General features: G+C 48.0%; 1 protein-coding gene across 2 annotated transcripts in view; it reads left to right on the top strand.

The window, feature by feature from the left end:
* The window catches only part of LOC129650388 (dihydropyrimidinase-related protein 2), a 79,398-nt gene that overhangs the window by 49,265 nt on the left and 8,994 nt on the right, over positions 1 to 21,139 (top strand). For both annotated transcript variants that reach the window (XM_055578781.1, XM_055578780.1), the window contains 4 exons: positions 4,498 to 4,618; positions 14,818 to 14,974; positions 15,441 to 15,582; positions 17,820 to 17,990. In XM_055578781.1, coding sequence (XP_055434756.1) covers positions 4,498 to 4,618; positions 14,818 to 14,974; positions 15,441 to 15,582; positions 17,820 to 17,990 — 591 coding nt within the window. The remainder of the gene's footprint in view (positions 1 to 4,497; positions 4,619 to 14,817; positions 14,975 to 15,440; positions 15,583 to 17,819; positions 17,991 to 21,139) is intronic.

Here is a 21,139-nt window from a genome sequence, read left to right on the forward strand (position 1 = left end):
TCAGGACATTTCCCTCAGATGAAAGGACAGCTGTGTCCAGGGGACCCGTTCCATTCTGCTGCCTGTGTGTGGTGCTGCCTGGAGGCACTGCTTTGTCACCTGGGTCTCTTGTGAAAAAGATCACAGGGGTGTGAAGTTCAGCATCAGAGAGCTAGCAAGTGCAGTTCCTGCCTGCCCCCCCGCGCACTACTCTCAGTGCACACACACACACACACACACACACAGCCGGGAGCTCAAGCTCCGTGGGAAGCCAGTGGCCTGTGTAACCAGGTGGTGACGCCTGGGGCTGGGCCTTCATTAGAATGTTTACTCTTAACCTTCATCCTGGAGCCTGGCTGGGAGCCCCTCCCCTCCAGTTCCAACCGTCCAGGAGAGAAGGGGAAAAGGATGTTGTCTTCTGAGAGTAAACGTCTCTCCTCCTGTGGCCCAGGGCTCCTAGTGAGAGCTGCCTGCTGATTTCCATCTCAGAGCCTTCCTGGGGGCTTGCTTCCCGTCTTACCTTTCCCACCATCTGCACTGCCTCCCCAGGTCCCGGCACACCCCCATCAGAAAGCGAGTCCCCCCTGGGCTTACTGAACAGGCCAAAGCTATCAGAGAAGAGGGGGCCTGGTTGCCATTATGACCACAAACGTCACCTGTTTTTCCACCTTGAGGCATGGGACATTTCTTTTGCAGCCGCTGCTGTGTTGGGACCCCTAGAATCCTCCTTTGGGAGCTGGCAGCCCCAGCAGCACTCCAATATGGGGAGGTCCTGGCTCCTTGACGTGGGGTCCTGTGGTCCCACGAGAGGCTGCTTTGGGACCGTCTGCTTTCCAGGGGCACGTGCTGCTGAGCTGGTTCAGAGGCACTGACTCGAGGCCAGGCACGGTGTGCGGTGCTTCTCCTGAGCAGATGCATCCTTAGGACAGCCGTGTGAGCCGCCAGGTGCCAGCTGGCACCTTTTCCTTCGGCTCCCGGGGATGGTTTTTCAATTCATTGGTAGGGATCTGTTAACAACGGTGTGTTATATTCTATGTAAGGCCTCCCAGGTGACTCAGATGGTAAAGGAGACCCAGGTTCGATTGTTGGGGCTGCAGTTCAGGAGACACAGTTTTGATCCCTGGGTCGGGAAGATCCCCTGGAGAAGGGAATGGCTACTCTCTCCAGTATTCTTGCCTGGAGAATTCTATGGACAGAAGAGCCTGGCGGGCTATATAGTCCATGGGGTCATAAAGAGTTGGACACAACTGAGCGACTAACACTAAGTATTTTTCACATACTGTACATAAGCAGTAAAGAGACTAAAACACGGCTGTATATTGAGGGAACTGAGCTTTAGTATGAAGTTAGGGAGATGCTGCCAGTGCAAAAAAACACAGTTAATAACATAATTCCTTCCTGGTTTCATGATCCATTGACAGCGTCCTGATGGTTAACTTGACTTGAACCACACAAAACATACTCTTCTTTCTGCTGCTCTTTCCAACTCACCGAGTGAGATGGCTGGTAGGATTTCCCCCAGTTTTCAGCAGAGAAGATTGAAAGGGAGACAAATAGGGATGCAGAAATCTATTAATAGAAACCTCCTGTCCCTCAGTGGTACCCAAGAGCATATTATGATGGAGGCAGTGCTCAGCCTGTAGGGGATGTCAAGGTGGATGAGAAAGTGGTCCTTTGTGAAGGGAATTTTGGATGAGCTGGGGGGTGGGGGATGGAGAAAGTGGGAGATGCAGAGTAAGTAGATGGGGCGACATGTGATGGGGTTCTGAGCCAGTAAGAGCAGTAAGACTGGTGTTGGGGGAGTTCCCTGTTGGCCTAGTGGGTAGAATTCTGGGCTTTCACTGCTGTGGCCCAGGTTCAGTCACTGGTTGGGGAACTGAGATCCTGCAAGCCACGCTGTGTGGCCAAAAGTAAAAACAAAACAAAGCCTGCGCATGCACACACACACACACACACACACACAGCCTGTTGTCTGGGTGGAGAGGGGGGCCCGGAGGTGAAGGTGACAGAATTTTTGATGGAGAAGGAAAACTCCTAACTGGCATGGGATGACCGGGGTACAGTCATTACTTGGGGTGGCTCATCTTTAAAAGCAGAAAGCGTGGCTCAGGTGACCACTTAAATCCCTGACAGCTCTATAAAGAGACAAAGACAAAGTTTTATTTTTAAACATAACACTTTGTCATAATACTGAAGCCAGATTTCAGTGTGCATGAGACAATTTATGTTTTCTAGCGGAGGCATACACATGTACTGGGCTTCCCTCGTAGCTCAGTTGGTAAAAAAATCTGCCTGCAATGCAGGAGAGCCAGGTTTTATCCCTGGGTCGGGAAGATCCCCTGGAGAAGGAAATGGCAACCCACTCCAGTATTCTTGCCTGAAGAATCCCATGGACAGAGGAGCCTGGTGGGTACAGTCCATGGGGTCACAATATGTACATGCAGAAGGGTATGCATGAATCCTTCCATGGTTCTGGGTAAAACTTGGAGAGGTGGGGTTTACATGACTTTTTCTCTCCACGACATGACCTTACTGCCCAGCTGGAGAAGGGGAGGGGTCAGAACTCACTTGACAGTAGATAAGCCAATCCAGACAGGGCTTTGGGACCCAGATTCTCCCACCAAACCAGTCTTAACAGAAACCACTCCTCTTGGGTAGGGGCCCCCTGGAACTGACACTTCTGCTCCATTTATTCCCTAATGAGCCTGACTGTGAGTTCTGGTTCACCCCAGGCAGTCCTGGTCCACACCCATTGCCCCGGGCAGTTATGAATAGCGCCTCTGTTCACTTTCAGAAGAGTCTTGGGTAGAGACCGTGAATTCAGGCAGTCACCTGCACCCCTGGAAAGCATGCAGATTCTAGTGGAGTCCTGTTTGCACATCCCCTGTGTATTTTCTAAGGTGACCGCAGAGACGCAAGATGTCCCTCCTTTATGCTGCCGGGGCCAGAGGCCCTTCTGTTGTAACTGGAGCCACGGAGAGGGGAGGGTGATCATTCAGCTATGCCAGGAATTAAAAACACTTGGATGTTTAATGAGCTTTTTCAAGGGCTGTTTGGTTTGCCTGTGGGTCTCTAGACATCTCTCTTCACATAGTTGAGGCCCAAGAGACCAAGTATGAAGGATGCTGTCCTTATATTAAATTAGATCACCCGTTAGCACAGTTTACAGAACTTTAGTTCTTGGCTGAACTCCCATAGAGACTGGTTAGCTAAGATGATTCAGTCTGGAGCTGGTCATGTCTTATGAAAAGTGGCAGCTCTTTATGGAACCAGCCTAGCTTTAACCATTAACCTGAAATGAAGTCACTTACTTGCTCAGTGAACATTTTTGAGCACCTGCTGGGTACCAGGAGCTACCCTGGGAACTGCCTGGAGGAAGCAAAAAATTCAAGAAAGACCTAGCCCCTCGCCTAGAAGAGTTAGTGGAAGTCAGCCTTTTGCCAGAATTTGGGAGGGAGCAAGAAGCTTCCTGAGGTCCTCTGTCTCATCATTGCATTTGGTCTTTCAGCTGCCCATGCTCAGCACACACTGCTGATTCCTCTGTATGATACAATGACCTAAGAACTCATCTTTCCTGATCAGGTGTTTAGCAGTAATCTCTTGGGGTCTTTGGAATATCATTCACTGAAAGTGAACAAGTGAAAGTGAAAGTCATGTCTGACTCTTTGTGATCCCATGGACTGTAGCCTGCAAGGCTCTTCTGTCCATGGAATTCTCCAGGCCAGAATATTGGAGTGGGTAGCCTATCCCTTGTCCAGGGGATCGAACCCAGGTCTCCCGCATTGCAGGTGGATTCTTTATCATTGGAGCCACCAGGGAAGCCCCATTCCTTGGAGTCTTTGGAATATCGTTCACTGAAGCATCAGGTTTAAAGAATCACATTATTGGTTAGAGCAGCCCTCCCATCTCATGTGGAAGGGCGTACCAGTCTATGGCTGGTGATGATGGGTTTGCCCATACAGAGGGGCCTTTGGTTTACACAGATCTGCTTGCCCCTGTTCCCAGAGCACTGTGAGATCGCATTGTTCCTTGGGTGAGGTTGGCTTCATTTGTGAGCATGGGACTGAAGCCCAGCACAAAAATTCCATCATTGGATGTCTTGACTGGAGAGACCACACGCTTGGGGTGAATGCACCAAACTAGGAGCCATCAGTTTCCAGGCATGGTGGCTCTCAAACATTAGCAAGCATAAAAATCACCTAGAGTTGGTAAGACCCACCCTTCTGGGTCCCACCCCCAGAGCTACTGACCCTTTGGATATGGGGGAAGGGCCTGAGACTCATGAGAAACTGCATTCCTTTACAGACTCCAGGTGGCTGCTTATCACAGCTAGATCCATCCACAAGGGTCAGCTGGGCAAGTCACTACCCTTGCCCTCCGTGCCACTGGGGTAGAGCCCTGGGCACACATTAGTTGCTGATTCACTGTAGCCCCTCCCCGTGGGTGGAGGGTAGAGATGAGCTCAGGGAACTGACAGAACAGTGGACACAGTTCTCACACTGGGATGTTCTTCTGCAGGTCGAGGCTGAGGCCGTGAACCGTTCCATCACCATCGCCAACCAGACCAACTGCCCTCTGTACATCACCAAGGTGATGAGCAAGAGCGCAGCGGAAGTTATTGCCCAGGCCCGGAAAAAGGGTAAGTGTTGCTCGCGGTCTCACTGTGCAAGCGCAGGTTCTGGAGGGGTTGTAGGTCGGGGAAAGGACTGCTTTTCCAGCTCCTCCTGCCAAGTGGGTTGCTGTGCTCTCATCACTTTGCAGTGTTAACCTAATTACATCTGGGTGCGGTGGGCAGCTCCTGTTTCTTGCTCTGTTCCGGGGCTGCAGCCGTGTTGGTATCTATTTAAAGCTGCGCACAGTGCAGGGTGGGTGGGCCACACGCTTTGCCTCCTGCCCTCACTTCTGTAGAAGAGTTGGATTTAATTTGATGCAGTCTAAATAAACCAGGCACATACACAGATGACGTCAGTTTCTATCTGCCGCAGCATCCTGGGGAACCTTCCATTGCAAAATGTGGTTCCCCTCTGTGGCAGGGAGTGATTTCCGCTGGCGTGTGTAAGAGAGGCTTGTGGGGGCGTGGTTCTGCCCCGCCCCCCGGCTTCCCTCCCCCCACCCCACCATCATATCCAGTTCTGGTGCCCCAGTGGCGCCCTGTAGATGGTGGCGATATATTTTGGGCTGAGGCTGGTTCTTATTTCCAGCGGCAAGGTTCTTGGAAACTAATCTACTGAGTACCGTTCCAGGGGATGTGCCCCGATCACCTTATCCATTATGAATGCAACACGGCCCCACGGTAGCTACCTTGACTATGAGTTCGGGTAATCACACCACCGTGGTCTCTGCTTGGGAGTGTAGCTCAGTACACAGAAAGGGAGGCTGATTCTGTTTAGTGGACTTGAGGTGGATCTTGGCTGGATCTGGACAAGAATATCATAGAAGGATCTTCCCTTTCTCCCTTCTTTCTTCCTTCTCTCCCTCCATTATATTTCCCAACCCTATTGTCTGCATTTCTCCATCTCTGTCTCCATTTATCTCTCTCTCTTGACTTTCTTCTGGCTTTCTCCTGGTCTCTGTATTACTTTCTTGGTCTTTCTCTCTCATTCTTTTTTGATTTCTTTCTCTCTCTCCATGTATCATTTTTTTCTCCATTAACAAGGGAGCCATCTGACCTCTCTGGTTCATTCTCTGGTTCTCAGTGGGATGTGATCCATATGGATCAGGAGGATTTTTTTTTCACTGGTGGGTGAGTTGGTGCAAGACTTAGAACAGATTGCTCAGTGACCACTGAGTCAGCTTGTCCCAAGAGCTGATGGCTTCTAGATGGCCCCAGCAATGAATTCCTGGTCCCTGTCCTCTGGAGCTCCCTTGGGGTCTCGGTCCTCAGGCGCTGCATGAAATGGTTGCTGCATTTACTAGTGTTTCAGAAACCTGCCCTCTCCTGGCAGCTAGAAGGAACTGCCTTTTTGCAATGGAACATTCTCTGGTGGCTGAGTTGGTAAAGTATCTGCCTGCAATGCAGGAGACCCAGTTTTGATCCCTGGGTGGGGAAGATTCCCTGGAGAAGGAAATGGCAACCCACTCTAGTATTCTTGCCTGGGAAATCCCATGGACAGAGGAACCTGGTGGGCTACAGTCCCTGGGGTTAGAAAGAATCAGACACAACTTAGTGATTAAACCATCATCACCACTATTCACTTACTTAGAATCGGCTTTGAATTGTGTTTCTAGGAGACGTGGATGATTACTGCTGGTAACCCTCCCTCATCCAGGCCCTTTATCACCCAGGCACACATCTGCAATGTGGGATTCAGCCTCAGCACCCAGCGCTAATCACAGTATTGCTGCTTCCATGTAGAGGGGAGACAGCTGGCACTTTGTCTGAAAAGGGGAAGCTGGGCACAGCTTGTTAGTAACCATACCATACCCAAATGAAAAGAAGAAACAGAAAGTTAAGCAAAAATTTTAATGTAGTTTTAATATAATTAAGCATTCAATTTAGCAGAATTAAACACTACAGCTGTGTTTTCCAATTCCAACTCTCACTTGTCAGAATTGCAAGATGGAAGAGTCTCAGTCTGGGGCAGGTGGCCCTGGTCCTGCTGTGGGGCTGCAGAGCTCTGGGCTCGGGGCCCGCCCTGCCAGCAGTGCTGCGGCTCCTCCTTTCTGTGTCTCAGCTCTTCTATTTGAAGCTGGAGTGTGTTATTAGAGTCCAGGCCCCCTCTGATACTCTGTGACTCAGCGCCCCAGGATATCCCCGTGTTTTCCTTATGATCTGGAACCTGCTTGTGTGTTGGGGTCTGAGCACCAAGAAGGGACTTCAGTCTCTTCATTCAGAACCTTCAGGGTGAGTTCAGCTGTGCTTGCTTGTAGTTCCCAGGGTGGCTCTTGCATTCAACAGCTCTTGCCCCGTAGACCTTGAAAGCCTTTGCTTTAGATGAACTTGAGCTGCCAGAAAGGAATTTCTGGTGCATCCTGGTGTTAATTAGCAAGAAGGAGAAATCCTAGCCTGCTTGTAGGCTCTTTCCATCTTGTGGGAACTTCATAATTACTTTGGGAGGCGCTGAGGCAGGAATTTTTATACTTGCTTTACTCCGCAGCTGAGTAAACTGGAGCTCAGAGCTGCTGAAATGCGGAATTGGGCTTTGATCATCTGCATCTGACCTCAGGCCATGAAGGTCCCCACTAATGTCTGACTCACCTTCATGTTTTGAGATTATTTTAATATGGGAGATGCTGTGGCTGTCTCCTCGGTACCTGTTGGTGTTTAGTTCCTTAACAGACTGGGTAGAAACTGGAGTCTGACACTCGGCAAAGTCATGGAGAATGTTGAAGCCAGGATTCCCCAGTGACCAAGAAGAAAATCAATATAAAGCTGTATTGAATGTTAGTGCTCTGGGATCAGCATCCTGTCCTGAGACAACTCCCAGCTCCACTAGGCATTAGCTTGTGATACTGGGCAGATAACTTACCATCTTTTGGTCCCATTTTCCGATCTAAATGGGGAGGATGATGCTTAAATGAGATGATGCACACAAGGATTATATAATAACTGTACCTGATACTATGATGATTGAAGAGTGAGCGTGTGTTAGTTGCTCAGTCGTGTCTGACTCTTTGCAACCCCATGGAGTGTAGCTCGCCAGGCTCCTCTGTCCTTGGGATTCTCCAGGCAAGAATATTGGAGTGGGTTGCCATGCCCTCCTTCAGGGGGTCTTCCCAACCCAGGGATTTATCCTGGGTCTCCTGCATTGCAAGTGGGTTCTTTACCGTCTGAGCCACCAGGGAAGCCCAAGATGGAGCCTAAGTGAGGACTGTTTTCAGGGGCTGCTTGACTGGCCACAAAGCCAGTGTCGCCCATGTTGCCTCCTTCATCTTGTGTCATTCAGCAGGACAGCATCTCACTGACCTCAGTCTGCAAACAAGGAAATGAAGGAAGACACAGCCAGCACCAGAATACCTGGGGCAGTTTTCACCCTTCCAAAGAACTTAGACCCTGGTCAGTTTCAAAGGCCGACGTCACAGAAGGGACACTGAAATGTGAAAATGGACTGTCTTGCCCCAGATCATCCAGCCTGTAGGAAATAGAACCCTTAGATCTAGACTCTGGGCCTGCTCTCTTTTCGTGAAGAATCCATTGTAGGGATTTCTCTTGAATAGGCTCCCTCCGACTGCATTTTATCCACGTGTGGACTTGGGCATGGTGCCGATGCCTTCTGTGTGTGAGTGGTGGCACACGGGTAGTGCCCACTGACCTCATCTGAGCCACATCCCTCCCCTGCCCCCAAACCCAGATGTAGAAATGTTCACAACCCAAACTTGAGACAAGACTTCCTGTGCTCTGAGGTTCAGTAGGAATGGCGGGGGTGTAATGAGAAGCACATGGCCAAGGGCTCTGCGAGTTCCACCTCAACTTGGGGATGAATCCTTTGTGTTAAGTTAACGCACAGCCTAGTAATCTTGAGCCCAGAGAGTGCCCCATTGGTTGGGCTGTGAATGAATCTCACCAAAATTTGTGTTAGGCAGGGCTCTGGAGAAACAGAACCAATCTCTCCCTCTCTCTGTCTCTCCCTCTCACTCTCTCTCTCTCTCACAAACACACATACACAGATTTTAAAGAATTGGTTCATGCATTGTGGGCACTGGCAAGCAAGTGTGCAGGTAGGCTGTTTGGTTGGAGATTCCGGAAAGCATTGATGTTGCAATGGGAAGTCATCTGGAGGCAGAATTCCTCCCCCATCAATCCCCTCATCTCAGTAGCAGATGCTTGCAAATTGGGAATTCAGTTCAGCCACTTGCAGGGTGAGACCCTGGGTTCAGTTTTCAGTCGGTTTGGCTTTGAGGCTGCTGAACATGAGGATCTCTTTTGGGGTAGATGTAGAAACTTTTGGTTCATTTATGGGATCCTTGAGCTGGGAATTTGAATCCCTTAGTTATCCTTGTCTTTCCTCACTTTGTCCAGTGTAATTAGGAACAACCAGCTAATACTGTTATACTCAAGTTGACAAAAACGTTCTAGGGTATCAAATACACAGTCACCCAGAACTTTGCCTCTTTTAAGCACTTGATGTGGTATTTGGTGCATTTCTTTTGCCTCATCATCCCGTGCACTGCCAGCGCTCTCTTATAACTGCTGAAGTGGAGTCATCGGTACCTTAAATCAGATTAGAGAACCAATTCCAGAAACCCCAGGACCCACCCAGAAAACTTCTAAGATTCTGTTCCTTTAGAATTATTCTCCGTACCAAAATCTGACAGGGTTATCCATGGACAGGGGCTGGGGTGTTGAGTTCTGGCCTGGGGTCTCTGAGAAGAGAGAGAGAGTGGTGTGTGTATATGTTTCAGTTCAGTTCAGTTCAGCCGCACAGTCGTGTCCAATTCTTTGCGACCCCATGGACTGGAGCATGCCAGGCTTCCCTGTCCATCACCAATTCCCGGAGCTTGTATATGTTTGGGTAGGGTTGGTGTTTGCTTTTTTTTTTTTTTTTTTTTTGTATTTTGGTTTTTTTTGTTTGTTTTTGGCTGTGCTGCGTGGCTTGAGGGGTCTTAGTTATATGACCAGTGATGGAACCTGTGTCTCCTGCAGTGGAAGAGTGGAGCCCTAGTCACTGGACCACCAGGGAATTCCCAGTGTTTATATAGTTTTTCACTGTGCTTTTAAGGCTGTGTTTTGAAATACACACACACATACGTTTTCCCATTGTTTCTTTCTGGATTTGTCCTCCTGCTTCTTGTTCATGGGAAATGACTAACTCTCCGGGCGGGAGCTGTCAAACATCTCTGACCCCCAGCCTGCCTTTATTCTCCATGAATGCGCTCAGGCGGTTGTGAATAAACAGCACCCCAGCCCTCCTGTTCCCGGCTATCCTAGGGAGCCTGCCAAAGGCTGGCCCGGGGTCATCTCCTTCAGTTTAGATTTTCCCCGGAGAAGAAAAGCATGAAGGTCTAACTTGCCGCCAAGAAAACATCAGCAGTGTGTTTGGAGGCATGTAGAAAGGCCAGTGAAGCCTAGTTTGTGGTTTATTATTATTAGTGGTAATTATTTCCAGCATGCAGTGCAGTGGTGTCTGTGGCCTGGCTGGGGTCCGGAAGTCCATCCGTGGTTGTCTCAAGTACAGTGTTCATAAAATGGGCAGAGGTAGAGGCCTCCTCTGGGGTGATGTAACTCCTGCCCTGTCTTTGGGGGCTAAAGAGGAGAAAACCCAAAAGCAACAAGGACTTCTGAATCCCTGAACAGGGCAAAGCAGGAATGAGCTGCAAAGATGCCTTCCTCTTTCTCTAAGTCCCCCATCTTCACTTGGCCCTGGCCCAAGAGTCCTGGCTCAGCCTCGGGCTAAGGAGGCAGATCTGGTCAGCCACGGCCTTGAAACTCTGACCCAGTTCTGGGTTTTGTAGAAGCTGAAGGCCGAGTTCCTTCCCTTGTGTCGAGCTGTGTGGCCTGTGCATAGACAGGATGGGCCTCAGCTCCTTCACCAGCTCCCCCATCCACACCTGAGTTGTGTTTTGTGGAGTGAGATGAAAGCTGAGGTCAGGGGCACTCACACTTGCAAGGATGCATTCCGGGAACCGGCCCCTCCTGGTCCTCAGGTTTCCAAAGGCAGGACTGAAGTGCAGATCAAGGAGAGGATGAACAATAGTGAGTTACGGGAAGATCAGGAAACCGCTGATGCTCGTCCAAGGATTTCCAAAGACCGGCAGCTCTCTTTTTCTCCAGGCAGTTCTGTCTCTTGATTAGTTGCAGATTGACGAAGCCAGGAAACCTTTTTTTCTTTTTAAAATTAATTAAAAATTTTAATTTTAATTTAATTTTAAATTAGTTTAACATTTTAAAATTAATTAAAAAATTTTAATCTTAACTGAATTTTTAAAATTAATTAAAATTGTGGCATGTGGGATTTTTTTAGTTGGGGCAGGCAAGCTCTTAGTTGCAGCATGTGGGATCTAATTCCCGGACCAGGGATTGAACCCAGGCCCCCTGCATGGGAAGCACAGAGTCTTAGCCACTGGACTGCCAGGGAAGTCCTCAGAAACCTGTAAGGTTACAGATCTTCTGTTTTCCTAGGGTCTCACCCAAACCTCACCTTTATGCTCAGATAAGAGAAGTGGGTAACAGAGGAAGAGATGGTTAGATAGCATCACCAACTCAATGGACATGAATTTGAGCAAACTCTGGGAGATAGTGAAGGACAGAGGAGCCTGGTGTGCTTCAGTTCATGGGATCACAAGGGATCAGACAGGACTGACCAACTGAACAGCAACAAGAGCCAGTGGAACCTCTAGACCTGTGTGGGTCGGAAGGGCCACCCTCAGCTCAGCCACTTCTGCTAATCCTTGAGCCACAAACCGTGGCCTGTGGGGCCGTGGGGGCCTGCCTGGCACTTGCATTTCACACACGTGCCTCAGGGCAGCCAGGGCCTTCTCGAGATGCAGGTTTTTCTGCTCTGGGATGAGCTGAAACAGGCTGTGCACCTGCCCAGCGGCTCCTTGGACTTCATCCTGCCTGCCTGCGAAGCTCTGAGTAGGTCAGGAATGCCAGGAACCTTCCAGGTGATTCTGAGCATTGGCCCCCCTCTTCCTGGGGGCTTCCTTTAGGGTGAGGCTGTCCCCATATTCTGGGGCCCTCCTTCCTGCTTGGGGATTGTCACTGACTTCCTCAAGTGAGCTGCCTGCCAGGCCTCTAACACTCCCCAGAGGAACAGAGTGTTCTTTGTGAGATTCCTGAATCTGGGGTGGGGGGTGGGAGGGATGGGGGCAGCTCCCAGAGCCAGCTCGCAAGGCAGCCACTGTCCCAGAGTGGGTGTTGTGCTGCGTTATCAAGAGATAAGGCCTTGGAAAAGGCTGAGCAGAGGAAAGGAGACACATTCCAGACTGAGAAGTGTTTGGCCTTGAGGGCCCTGGGTTTGGAGAAAAGGGCCGAGTTGGCAGGACCACTGTGGGGGTGCAGGAGCCCCATGGTGGGAGGAGATGGAAGAGGTGAATTCCTGGTGGTGGTGGGGCTGGTCTGAGATCAAATTCCAGCTTGGATCCCTTGACTTAATAAAATATCACACCCTTCAATCAGTTCAGCATACAGTTATTGAGTGCAGAGTCATTTTCCTCAGGGTATCTCTGTCAAGTAGAAAAGTAAAAAAATCTATTATTTAAAAAAATATTGATGTACTGTGTTGGGTTAGTTTCAGGTGTACAGCAGAGTGATTCAGATAAACATACACATTCATTCATTTTCAGATTCTTTTTCCATTTAAGTTATTATAGAATATTGAGTAGAGTTCCCTATGATATATAGTAGGTTCTTGTTGGTTATCTATTTTATATGTAGCAGAGTATACATGTTAGTCCCAATCTCCCAATTTATCCCTCTCTCCTCTACATGTTTCCCCTTTGGTAACCATAGGCTTGTTTTTGAGATCTGTGAGTCTGTTTTGTAAACAGCTTCATTTGTGTCATTTTTAAAACATTAGATTCCACATATGAGTGATATCATATGATATTTGTGTGAAAAATAAAAAAAAATTTAAAACTAAGTGCTTATTGGATTATTGAAGTGGAGGATGGGATTGGGTTTTCAGAGTGTTAAAATAGTGTTAAAAGAGAGACCAGCTTTGTTGTAAGGCTGGGTAAAGAAGGCATGAGATGCTTCAGTGAGAAGTTCATTTCTATCCTTGAAGGCAGAAGGATCCCTTCAGAGGTCTTTATGTAAGAGAATGGCCCATGAAGATTGGAAGTGCCATGAAGAATGGATGCAGAGGCAGGGAAAGAGGTGGGGAAAGCAGAAATCAATCTGAACTCTGGGAGGTTCTATTGGAAGGTCCGTGCTGCATGCTAAATCGCTTCAGTCATGTCTGACTCAGTGACCCCATGGACTGTAGCTCACCAGGCTCTTCTGTCCATGGGATTCTCCAGACAGATACTGGAGTGGGTTGCCATGTCCTCCTCCAGGGGATCTTCCCGACCCAAGGATCGAACCTGCATCTTTTTTGTCTCCTGCATTGGCAGGTAGTTTCCTTACTGCTAGCACCACCTGGGAAGCCCTCTATTGGAGTGAGCCAGGGAGAAATGATGAAGGCCTGATTTAAGGGAAGGTATGCAGAGTAGCTTCCCTTGTAGCTTAGTCGGTAAATAATCTGCCTGCAATGCAGGAGACACGGGTTTGATCACTGGGTCAAGAAGATCCCCTGGAGAAGGAAATGGCAACCCACTCCAGTATTCTTGCCTGGAGAAGCCCATGGACAGAGGAGCCTGGCGGGCTACAGTCCATGGGGTCGTAAGAGTTGACACGACCACCGTGCAGAGTGGAAAGGAAAGGATGCATGTAAGGCATTACGGTATTGGCTTTCGATGGCCATAAATGAGTCCAGCTTCCTGGCTTGGCCATGAGTGGATAGGGAAGAGGACATGAGTTGAGTGCCAGGAAATCAGCATTCTTTCCTGACAGTATATTGAGTTGGGCTAGACTTCTGCAAACCTTGAAATCTCAGTAATATAACTGTGCAAAGTCCTTTACTTCTCCTTCTGACAAAGTCTGCTATGAATCTCGGGGCCCTCAGAGTGGTGACTCAGGGATCCGGGTAGATGTGGAGGGCTGTATACTTGCTCTCAAATATTTCATTCCACTGATGTCATGTCTATTTCCTGTCTCAGCCTATTAATCATAGCTGGACACTGACAAAAGGACTGGGAGATGTTGGGAGAGCAGGCCAGAGGGTATGTTTGGTGAGCAGTGAGGTCAAATGTGAGGTACCCTGGATCAGCCCAAAATAAGAGTGTAGGTGGTGCTTGGGATTGGGAGCTTGAATGCAGTCTGAGCTGGAGATTGTTAACAGATTTGGGAATCAACAGAATAGGAGGTAGAATGTTTGGGTCCTCCGAGGGAGAGTGGGTTGAGTTAGTAGAGTAGTGGTCTGGGGAGGCAATCACTTAGGAGGCTGGGATTAACATATGAAAGTGAAATGAAAGTGTTATTCACTCAGTCATGTCCTACTACTCTGCGACCTCATGGACTGTGGCCCGCCAGTTTCCTCTGTCCATGGAATTCTCTAGGCAAGAATACTGGAGTGGGTTGCCATTTCCTTCTCCAGCAGATCTTCTCAAGCTAGGGATCGAACCTGAGTCTCTTGCATTGCAAGCAGATTCTTTACTATCTGAGCCCCAAGGGAAGCCAGGGATTAACACATACACATTACTGTATATAAAACAGATAATCAGCAAGGACCTACCGTGCAGCACAGGGAGCTGTATCTGTAGTGACCTATATGGGAAAAAGACTTGAAAAAGAATGTGTGTGTTTGTGCGCGCTCAGTCTCTTTAGTCGTGTCCGACCCTTTGCGACCTTTTGGAGTGTAGCCCGCAGGGATCCTCTGTCCATGGGGTTTTCCATCCAAGTATACTGGAGTGGGTTGCTGTGTCCACCTCCAGGAGATCTTCCCAACCCAGGGATCGAACCTGTGTCTCTTATGTCTCCTTCATTGGCAGGCGGGTTTTTTACCGCTAGTGCCATCAAAAGAATAGATACGTGTATACGTATAACTGAATCAGTTTGCTGTACACCTGAAACTAACACATTGTAAATCAATTACATTCCAATATAAAATAAAAATTTTTTAAAAAGAAAAGAAGAGCAGGGGTCAAAGGTGAAATCTTAAGGAGCACTTATTGGTGACTGGATGGCTGGGGTATTTGACTTGCACAGACACCAGTTTCCTCAGCTCGGAGACAGGCTGGCTCCTCCTTTGAAGGGGTGCTGAACCTGTGGTGTGCTGCCAGGGATGCGGTGACTCCCGGCAGTGGTGGCTCCCTCCCTCCCTCTCTGTGTCGGGCTCAGCTCTGCCTTTTCTTTGTCAGGAACCGTGGTGTACGGCGAGCCCATCACCGCCAGCCTGGGGACCGATGGCTCTCACTACTGGAGCAAGAACTGGGCCAAGGCTGCTGCTTTCGTCACCTCCCCGCCCCTGAGCCCCGACCCAACCACTCCAGACTTTCTGAACTCCTTGCTGTCGTGGTGAGTGTCAGCGACTTGTTCCCATCTCCTGTTCTTGGTCTTTCCTCGGACCAGGCTGACCCGGTGGGTTCCAGTATGGCTGGCAGAAGCCAGCTTGCCAACAGAAACCTTGTCCTCCAAACTCGGATTGCTGGGTGGGAGCAGGAGGTTAGCATCTTGATACTTTCAGGGGGATTCTCAGTTAAAAACCAGGGCCATTTTTAAAGTCAACCAAAGGGGATGAATGAGGTAGCAAAGGGTTTCACTGTGTGTAATGTCATTCATAAGACTCCTCATGAAAGAGACTTAGAGACGCGGCATTTAATGAAGCTTTAGTGTCAGGCCATATCTTCCTGAATTTCCTGTCTCCTGGGGGGGGAGGATGACTGTTTTAAAAACCTTCAGTGGCCGGACACATAAAAAAAATATATTCAAGGATGATCTGAGGTAAAGATGAGTAAAAGCCGGTGCTGTGTGTTGCTTGTAGTGGAGATCTCCAGGTGACCGGCAGTGCTCACTGTACCTTCAACACGGCCCAGAAGGCCGTTGGAAAGGACAACTTCACCCTGATCCCTGAGGGCACCAACGGCACGGAGGAGCGGATGTCTGTCATCTGGGATAAGGCTGTGGTAAGGGGCGGTGGTCTCATGGTGGTGGTCTCTGAGCGGTAGGATAACGCTGTGGTAAGGAGTGGTGGTCTCACTGCGGTGGTCTCTGAGCAGTGGGCAGGGCTTGGCTTTCTCCTGCCTCCCCATCCGAGGGCCCTGGGTCTCATGTGAGCCTTGAAATGGCAGTTGAGAAAATTCTAGAAACCAGTATTTCTGTGATAATATTAGGTTTAGAAGTCTAAGACCACTCCTCATAGGTTATTTCTTTTTAAATACCCATATGTATTTGTCACTATTATTATCTGTGGACCAGGAGAGACTGTGGGGGGGGGGAAACACGACAGTTTTTAAAATATGACTCTTGTGATCAATCAAGAGAAAGCTTTCTTCACACCCTGGTGACTTAATCTCCTGCTCTTGAAAATAGACTCAGTTTCCTTAAAATGGTCTTTTGGACTCTTTGGATTTAACATTTGTCCTCACTACAGGATTTGACAGGTCTGCTTTGAACATACACTGACTTTGAGGAATCTTTGGGGCTTTTTATTTTTAATGTCTTAAAATGTAACAACTTTAGGTTTTCTGTTTCTTATGGAATTTTTTCAGTTATGTAAACTATATATACCTTTATTGCAAAAAGAATAAAGAAGTAAGTAAAACTCACTCATGACATCATGTTTCAGATCCAACTACACTGAACATTTTGATGAATGCCTTTGATTTTTTGCTAGTGAGAGAGTGCACATGTGCGTAAATGATGTGTGTATGACTGAATGTGTAACACAGGCATCATATAAACTGTTTTGTAGCCTATCTTTTACAATTAACATAGTATAAAAATTTTGAAAACTCGGTTTTCAATAGCTAACTCTTCAATCTTGATGCTGAACTATAATTCATTTGTAATTCTTTGGTTGACCATTTAGGTTATTTCTGATTTTACTTCTGGGTTGAACACCCTTGTAGATACATCCCTGGACACATCTTTAGTGATGCTTATAGAAGAAGCTTCTACAAGTGGTATTTTTGAGTCAAAGGGTGTGCGTGTTGTTACGGCTTTTGATAGCTCTTGTCAGAGTTCCTTCCAGAAAGATCACACCAGATTTGTGTGCTGCCGGCAGTAGATGCGCACCTAGTTCCTCCTTCCAGGTCCAGATCAGGGCTATCATCAAAAAACCCAAAGCATCACCGATTTTATTGTGAATTTCATCTCACTGTTTTACATTGAATCTCTTCAGTTACTGATTAAAATGTATATTTCTTTCATATGCTTTCAGCCATTTTTATTTTTTTCTCCCTTACACCCTGCTCATTTCCTTTGCCCATTTTTCTATTGATTTAGAGTGGATTTTCTAACAGAGAGTGCATTCATCTCTTCAAATCCCGAATTTAAAGGGACACGAAGTACACATGGTAGAGATGAGAAAGTGGTGGGAAGGACGTGTGGGGAGTGTGATCGACATCCAGAGTTTGCACGGATGGGGCGCTGAGACTTCTAGGTTGGCTGGACTAGGAGCTGAGGTCTGTGCCTCTATCTTTGGAAAGCACAACCATTCACATCAAATCATGTTTCCTAAAGAGGCATTGAGGCCCCTTCAGCTTTTTAAAAAAAAATACTTCTTACTTTGAAATAATTATACTTTCAGAGGGTTATGCAAAGACAGGATGGACAGAAAGGTTCTGTGTAGCCTTCACCTGCTAATAGTTACGTGTCATGTATATTTGGAGTGTGATTTCCAGACCTGGGGAACGACAGTGGTGTGGTGCATGTGTCTAGTTCTGTGTCGTGTTCTCATATGTAGATTCATGTAACCATCAGCGCACTCAAATAGCGGTGTCCTCCGTCATCACAGAGACCCCCATGCTACTGCCCCTTTATAGCTGCACCCACCCCTAACCTGCGAGGAATCTCCGTCTCACCCCTGGTGTGTCCATCTCTTAACCTGGTTATTTTGAGAATATTCTGTAAATGAAGTCATACAGTATGTGACCTTTGGAGACTGTTGTGTTTTTTTTTGGCCATGTCAGGGCATGTAGGATCTTAGTTCTCTGACCAGGGATTGAACCCCTGCCCTCTGCAGTGAAAGTGCAATGTTCCAACCACTAGACGACCATGGAAGTCCCTGGAGATAGTTTTTTTTCCACTCAGCATAATGCCCTTAATATCCAAAGTGTCCCTTTTTATTGCTAAGTAGCATTCCACCCTTAAACTTTTTAACTTGTTTTTCTTACACGCGTGTGTGTGTTGTCCGCCTCAGGTCACTGGGAAGATGGACGAGAACCAGTTTGTGGCCGTGACCAGCACCAACGCTGCCAAAGTCTTCAACCTGTACCCCCGGAAGGGCCGCATTGCTGTGGGGTCCGATGCTGACTTGGTCATCTGGGACCCCGACAGCGTGAAGACCATCTCTGCCAAGACCCACAACAGTGTAAGCCCGGTTAACGGCGTGGACCCCATCCAGACCAGTAACAGTCTCAGAGAAGGACAGAGGCAGGGACAGTCCCTGGGATTTATGAAAAGAACTCGCTGTGATCGGAAGGAACTTTTCCCCAGGATATGTTATAACTTGCAATTTGCTGAGAAAAAAATAGCTCTTTCCTTCTCTTTAGTGAGGTCAACATGACCGTTAATCTTATCATCACTTTGGAGTACAATGGCCTGTCTATGGCTAGAAAGTCTCTATCTCTGGACCTTCAGAGCCTCTAGCATGATGCCTGGACCTCAGAAACTGCTAGAAGTCAGGGAGCATTCCATTTTAATAGTTCAGTGCAGCATCTCTCCTGACATCCCCTGGTGCAAGGGATTCAAATAAAACACTCAAATGTCCACTTCCGAGATGCCCACTGGGCACTTTCATTCTTTGAGGCCACTGCTTTCTCATTGTCAGTGTGGCCATACAGAAGCTTAAAAGGCAGATGCTCTTATGTCCTAAAGGCATGAATTGATTTGGAAGAAATAGAAGAAATACCCTGGAAAGCGTTCTGATCAGGATTTTAGGATCTGTAGTTTTGGGATATCTCTTGTCTCTTGGTCTAGATGGCAGAGCTTGGGGGTGCCCTGCCTTGGTAATAGGATCCTGGAGAGGTGACTTCATGTCGTGTCTTGGGCTTGTTGGCTTAGAAGAGGGGTTTTGACGAGGCCCCTGAGTGTCCTGGATTCTGTGAAGTCAGCGGGCATTAGATGGAGATGTAGATACCACTGGTTCTTCATAAAAAAAATTGTGTGTGTGTCTGTATAATATAGAAAAGGCAAAAGCGAAAACTTCGGAAAAGAAACAGGTATAGGACAGAGTTTTTCATGTCAGAAACCTCTATGACTTTCTTTGGCCGAGCATCACAGCTTATAGGATCTTCATTCCCTGATTATATGCCAGATCCTCAGCAGTGAGTCCTAACCAGCAGTGAGTCCTAGACCACCAGGGAATTCCCCTGTATGACTCTTGAAGTGAATTCTTGGTGAATGAAGAGGCTTTTTGAGATAAACTTCTAAACTGAAAGCTGGCTCAGTGAGGAATCTGACTCTAGGTTGCTCACTCCAGGTGTCCTGGTCCAGCAAGTATGGGCGCCTCCTCCAAGGGCCAGCTCGGTGGGCTTCTGTCATTTCTCCAGGACACCGCTGGACTCTTAGCTAAATCCTAATCCTCTTTCCTATGTGTGCAGAGGGGCTTGGGCTGCACAGGCACCCGTGGGTGCTGGGTGGATGGGTGCCTTTAAGGAAGTCTACTCAGCTCTCAGTATTAATGGTGGATTTTCCCTTCTGCACTGGCTGGCTTAGCTCCACAGCAGAGCCTGACAGCGGCCCCTACTGGTGACTTAGGTCACAACCTCCCCGGGGCCCATCATTGGCTTTTTTATGGGCAGGGTTCCTAGGGTCCAAAAGGAGAAGGGGGCAGCAGAGGATGAGACAGTTAGATAGCATCACTGACTCACTGGACATGATTTTGAGCAAACTCTGGGAGATAGTGAAGGACAGGAAAGCCTGGCGTGCTGCAGTCCATGAGGTCGCAAAGAGTCGGACATGACTGAGCCACTGAACAACAGCGACAGCCACCACCTAGGGTCCTGCCTTGTGAACCTACCTCCTCTTATGCCTTCAGCATCACAGCTCCGTTTACCCTTTCATTTGGCCTTCTCAATAAAGGGATGGTATTATTATCTCAATCGGGAAGATAAATAAAACGGAGGCTTAGAGAGCTTAAGTGACCAGTCTAACGTTACATAGCTATTTTGCGGTGGAGCTAGAATTAGAACCCAAAATTGTCCAGGGCTTTTCCCTGCCAGACTGTGTGCGCAGCCTCTTGGTCAGGGTCAGAGGGAGAAAAATGTTTCTCCCTTACAGAGTCCCCTTCCCAGAGGTAATGGGAAGAGCAGACTGGACTCACCGTGTAAGCTGCAGATGACCTAACTAGAGCACCTGCATGGGAAGCTCTTAACCCGGCAGAAGAGAGGATGTAGAAGAGTGATGATTCAAGAAGACAGATTCTGCCCTCCAGACATTCAACAGCAGTGCCCTCCCTGCCTTTACCTCCAGGCAGTCCTGGAGATCATGACTTCTAACAGTGCCTCTCGCCCATCCAAACCTCTTTGAAAGAGCATGTTTGTGCAACACTAATTATCTAGGAGAACACTAGCTTTCCCTGTGTAATACAGTATTTCCTACCACGGGGCTAATTAGCTTTAATTGAAGTATTCAGCTAACTCTTGTTGACAGCCCTGTTGGTACTAAGCCTCTGCTTGGATTTGCCCGGCATCCCGCCAGATGAGTCATTTTAGGAAGCACGTGTGGGTGGAAGTTATAAGGGTCTATACCTGGTAAGTGATGAGGTCTCGCTGCCTCACTGTTTGACAGAGTATGTGTGTGTGTTAGTCGCTCAAGTCGTGGCCTACTCTTTGCAATCCATGGACTGTAGCCCACCAGGTTCCTCTGTCCATGGGATTCTCCAGTCAAGAATACTGGAGTGGGCAGCCATTCCCTTCTCCAGGGGACCTTTCTGACCCATGGATTGAACCTGGGTCTCCAGCATTGCAGGCAAATTTTTACCAACTGAGCCACCAGGGAACCTTGACAGAGTATAGGCTCTGAACACCCCAAGTTGTGACTGACCATTGAACTTGTTAATTTTAAGTCACGTAGAGCCATAGGACTTGTTCTTCCACATTTTTTAAAAATGGGAGGTGACTCATAGATCTTCTTGGTGGTGAGATCCATCTCTCTCTTTTTTTTTTTTTTTTTGATGTGAACCATTTTTAAAGTCTTTATTGAATGTTACAATATCATTTCTGTTTCATGTTTTGTTTTTTGGCCACGAGGCATATGGGATCTTAGCTTTCCAATCCAGGGATTGAACTCTCACCCCCGCTGCATTGGAAGGCGAAGTCCCAACCACTGGACCACCAGTGAAGTCCCATGAGATCAGTCATTGTTAGGCAACTAAATTCGACATATGCATCTCAGGATGTCTTTGCTGCTTGCAGCCTTGTTGGGAAAGTGCAATAAAGAACCAGACGGTGAATGAGGGGTTTTCTCAATGCCCACATAATGCTGAATAGTGGGCTAGATGCTTTTGTTCCTTTTATT

Source organism: Bubalus kerabau, chromosome 4 (genome assembly GCF_029407905.1).
Source record: "Bubalus kerabau isolate K-KA32 ecotype Philippines breed swamp buffalo chromosome 4, PCC_UOA_SB_1v2, whole genome shotgun sequence".
NCBI lineage: Eukaryota > Metazoa > Chordata > Mammalia > Artiodactyla > Bovidae > Bubalus > Bubalus kerabau.